At 41.4% G+C, this 4,709-nt stretch overlaps 1 protein-coding gene across 1 annotated transcript; it reads right to left on the bottom strand.

Moving 5' to 3' along the window:
* Positions 1 to 918: 918 nt before the first annotated feature.
* Positions 919 to 2,119, bottom strand: LOC132799612 (MDIS1-interacting receptor like kinase 2-like). The gene is made up of 2 exons (XM_060811907.1): positions 1,614 to 2,119; positions 919 to 1,528 (listed from the first exon to the last, which is right to left on the bottom strand). Exons 1-2 carry the CDS (start codon positions 2,117 to 2,119, stop codon positions 919 to 921), a joined length of 1,116 nt encoding a protein of 371 aa, XP_060667890.1.
* Between the last annotated feature and the right edge of the window lie 2,590 nt (positions 2,120 to 4,709).

Genomic DNA, 4,709 nt, shown 5'->3' with positions numbered 1-4,709 from the left:
TCATTGTTGGACGAGATTGTGGAGTGTTAAGCAAGCATGCAAATGCAATCTTGATAATAGAAAGCACTTTCCCTCTTCTTCATTCGTGGGAGCGTCTAAGCGTGTTGAGGGAAAATAATAACTTATACCATATGAAATGACTTTTATAAGACTTTTACATATATATATATATATATAACATTCATACATTCAATGGGATCCACATATATAATAACCTATAAAACACTTTAACACCTGAACACCTGACATTACTAACTTGGACAAGATAGCTCTTTCTCTGGGAGCCTACTATACTCACTTTACACCACTTACACACACACACATTAGACTCTACCAAAACTTTGCTCTCAGTCACACTAACCGAGAGCCTCCTTGGAGCTCCCTTGCTAGCTCACGTTACATGGCAGCCCATCTTTTCTTTTTATAGCTTGCCCATGTCGGTTCAACAACTTACTCAAAGATTCTGGATTTCTCCTCAAGGCCGGTGCTCCACATTGCAAGCTTGGATATTTTCTTCACCAATTCTAAAGCTGTACTTGCTATCCAACTATAGATAATTCTAGAAACTCAAGTCAACGTTGAATATCCTTCAAAGCGCTGGTCCGAAAGATCAATTATTGCCACTTGATCAAAAGTTGGTGTTGCATATGATGGTGAGGACAATGACAATGAGAGAGATGAAATGAGGTCTCCTAGATGCTTCCCCTTAAGTGCTTCCAGCATCACCACACCGAAACTATACATATCACATTTCTCATTCACTTCCATTGTGTAAGCAAGTTCTGCATGGATCTTCATTCAGTACTAGATTAATGACATAATTTAAAGAGACAAGAAATATACAATAATTGGAATATGCAATATGTACTGACCTGGAGCAGCATATCCAAATGTTCCAGCAAACAAAGTCCCGTTGGATTAGTGAGGTTTGAGAAGTCTAGCCATCCCAAAATCAGAAACACGAGCTTCATCATGTTTTGCATTCAGCAGAATATTTGGGATTGATATATCTCGATGGATTATGGGCGGTGAGCAGTCACGGTGCATAAAAGACAATGCATTTGCCACACCTTTCACAACATTTACCTTTTTGTTCCAACCAAAAGCTCTTGCTTCCTCATCATTGTTCATAAGTACATTTCGCAAGCTTCCACCTTCTATGAACTCGTAAACCAAAAGCGAGTGCCTTCGATGTGAAAAGAACCCATATAGCTTCACGATGTTAAGATGTCGTATTTGTGTTAGTGCATGAACCTCACTAGTAAATGCTTTGAGATATTGAGACTTCTGATGATCATCATCATTTGTGTTTGTATGAAACTTCTTCACAGCAACAACTTGGCCAGTGCTTAACTCTGCCTTGTAAACACTCCCGGTTCCTCCCTCTCCATTGCAATATTTGGAGTTAAACTCCTCCATTGCTTCAATGATGTTCTCGTACACCATTTTCCCATCCAAGTTCCATACTTCAAACATATTCTGATTTTGTGTTTCTTGATCATCGGGGATGTTTGTTTTCTTCACTTCTCTTGTATAAAGAATGTATAGAATTACAAAAATGGATAGAAGAAACAGGCTGCTGAAAAAGATATCAGTATAATCAATATGTTGACTTTGTTGCCCCTTTTACCATGAGAGCAAAGTGGCAAACAGCGGCATAACCACTCAAGCCTTTGTTGTTTCTGAATGCTTCAAATGAAGCCTCACGGAAAGCATTGGAATTTGGAATAGGACCTTCCAATTGGTTGAAGGATATATCAACCATTGTCAACCTCTTCATTTCATCAAACTTAGACAGAATGAAACCAGAAAGATTATTATGTGAGAGATTTAGAGTTTCTAAACGTTTCATTTCTGCAAGCTGAGGTGGCATCTCTCCCGTCAGCAGATTAGAACTGAAATCAAGGTTTTTAAGAGAGTTCATATTTGTTATCTCCCAAGGAATACTCCCCTCAAATTTATTGTTTTCCAAATTCAACTGTATCAACTTAGAGCAACCTCCAAGATCTTTTGGAATTGACCCACTTAGATTGTTTGCTGCCAAGTCTAAACTCTCCACATCAGGTAGCATTCCGATTATGTGAGGAATCTCTCCAGATAGTTGATTTTCATTTGGCATAAGTTTGAGCAATAGCTTCAAACTTCCAAGTTCCTCTGGAATATTTCCGGTGAGATGATTTGAGGACAAGTCAAGTTGTTGTGGAATTCAGAGAACTAAGAACAAAAACAACAAAGAACACACAACACGATTTAATGAGGTTCAGCCAAAGAATGCCTACATCCTCGTGCTCAGGTTCTCTAAGCTTCTGCTATTTTATTATCTGTTGAGGAAATTACAAGCTTGCAGGTTCTACAATGGTGACTCACACAGAGGACACCCAAGAAAGACCAACCCGTTAGCCCCTTTTACACCCTCTCTCAGATTATTCACAAAGTTTCACAAAGAAACTTCAATTACCCTTACAAAACTCTTTCAAGAATTGAAACAACAAAGAAAGAACAGATCTCTCTCTTACAAACCCAGAAAATCAACTCATAAAGAAGGTTCTGCAAGTTTGAATTTTCTACTCTCTACGAAGAAGATGAAGAAGTAGTTAAAATCTGGTATGTATTAAACAGCCTTTTTAACCCCCTGTTATAACCAACCTAACCTGCACCTGCATTGCACGTGTTTCAGTTAATTAAAACAAACTTCAAAACATTGTCATACCCTTTTAAAGTGCTTAAGCCCATCAAAGGAATGCTACCGTTCCATCCTCTTCTTTCTTTATCTAAGAGCACCAGGTCAATCACTGAAGCACAGGTGCACTCTATTTCCTTAGCTCTTAAGGATTAATTCCTCACATTTCTCCACCTAATCCTCAAGAGCTTAAATATAGCAGAAACTTTCAAAACCATCCTTGCAAACTTCACATTGTTCCACATTAACCTACCTCAACTCCGAGCAAGGTTTTACATGAATTAAACCTGCTCACAGGTAGGACTTTAGTTCCCATATCTATGGGATTAAGCTCAGTTGGTATTTTCTCCAACACAAATTCTTTCCTCTCCACCATATCACGAATAAAGTGATATTTAATGTACCACCCCGTCCCAAATCACACCAGAATCCGTGCAAGTTGACCAAGGTTGACATTGACCAAGGAGGTTAAAAGTTGACTTTTTGTCCCAGTTGGAATTTCTAGTTGACCAGGGTACTGCGGCGAAGTGCATGATGCCCCGAGTTCGTAGACTAGTAGCATGTCAAAAACGGAGCTACGGTTTCAAAGTTATGGGCAAAACAAGTTGAGGTGCAAACAGTCCAAAAGGTGCCGAAGTTGACTTTTTCTCATTGTGTAATTTTGTTTTGACTCTTGTATGGTTGTAAAGTACTCATCGATACGAGTTCATAGACTAGCGGCACGCTTAAATCGGACATTTGGTTAAAAAGTTATGGACGTTTGAAGTTCGCCGGATACCATAATATTTTATTATATCTGGCTTAAGTGCACAGTAACGCCATGTGTCAGCACCTGATTGGTCCACATGGAATGAACAGTGTCACCACAGTGGCTTTTATTTGACAAAAATCTCGGGAAAGAGAGAGAAAGAGAGAGAGGAGAGAGAGAAACCGACCGGCCGCTGGAATCTTCAAATTTTCTGGCTGATTCACATTACACGCGCCGGCCAGATGGAAGCCTCTCCCCATTTCTGGCCAAACCCCAAAATTCCACGGCCGTTGGTCTCCGGACGCACCGGGATCGAGGCGGCGAAGTTCGGCGGTGATTTTTCCTTCCACCGCCGTTTGCCCTATTTCTGGCCATTTTCAGGCCACACGTGCCAACCACCCCTCACCACCTCCTCAAGTCTGGCCTACCCACCAAATTTCACGGCCACCGGACCTCCGACGCGCCGGGATTGGAGCTTTTTCCGGCGAGGGGCCGAAATTCTTCAAACCCCGATTTCTCCGCCGTCCGGCCTCCGTTTGCCTCACCGCCGGTCCCGTTGGATTCCTCTCCCCTCGATCTACAAAACTGCCAAAAATCTCAGCCAACGGCCACTGCACGCGCCGCCGCCGGCGACGGTTGCCGGTGACCGCGGCGGCTCGCCCAAAGTTACTGTTCCGGCGAGTACCCAGTCGCACCGCCGGTCCTTGTCCACTGTGTTTGACCTCCTGAACCCGAATCCGGCATCCTTTTCCGCCAATTTGTGATGGTTTGGGAGAATTGAGGAGTCGAAACCCGAAAGCTTTTAGGCGAGATTCCGGCCACCTCGGGTCCGATCATCGGAAAGTAAGACCGAATCCGTGATCCTCATCACTCAAGCTTCGATTCGGTATATAACTCGTAACTTTTAGTTGTCGTTGTGTTCGCTCCCCGGGTACCCATTTGGGAATTACCCGATTAAAGTATTAATATATTCGGTTGGTGTACTGTGGATGTTTTAGGTGCGCGTACAAGTAGTGGAGTTGATCCTGCGGAGGATCTTAGCTAATTTACGCGCTTAAGGTGAGTGACCCACCTTCAAAAATATTTTGGGCAATTAATTATGTTTAATTGGTATTTAAATTATGCTCATGTGGTACAATTTAGTTATGGTTTTATTATGATTTAATTTATTTATTATGCATGAGCAAAGTATATTTCGGTAATAATCGTACATGGTTTTAAGTATTATTTTTTGGGCATAATTGGGTTAAATATTTTATGAAAATATTTGTTTAAATTGTA

The sequence above is a fragment of the Ziziphus jujuba genome, chromosome 10 (assembly GCF_031755915.1).
Source record: "Ziziphus jujuba cultivar Dongzao chromosome 10, ASM3175591v1".
Classification (NCBI taxonomy): domain Eukaryota; kingdom Viridiplantae; phylum Streptophyta; class Magnoliopsida; order Rosales; family Rhamnaceae; genus Ziziphus; species Ziziphus jujuba.
The sequence above is the reverse complement of the archived record's forward strand: the minus strand, read 5'-3'. Positions and strand labels throughout refer to the sequence as shown.

Bases quoted from the DNA above. Each gene is read 5' to 3' on its own strand.
- LOC132799612 (XM_060811907.1), bottom strand. From the start codon at position 2,119: ATGCCAAATGAAAATCAACTATCTGGAGAGATTCCTCACATAATCGGA. The intron at 1,529-1,613 runs GTCAACATATTG...TCTTTATACAAG, and splicing joins ATGGTAAAAGGGGCAACAAA to AGAAGTGAAGAAAACAAACA.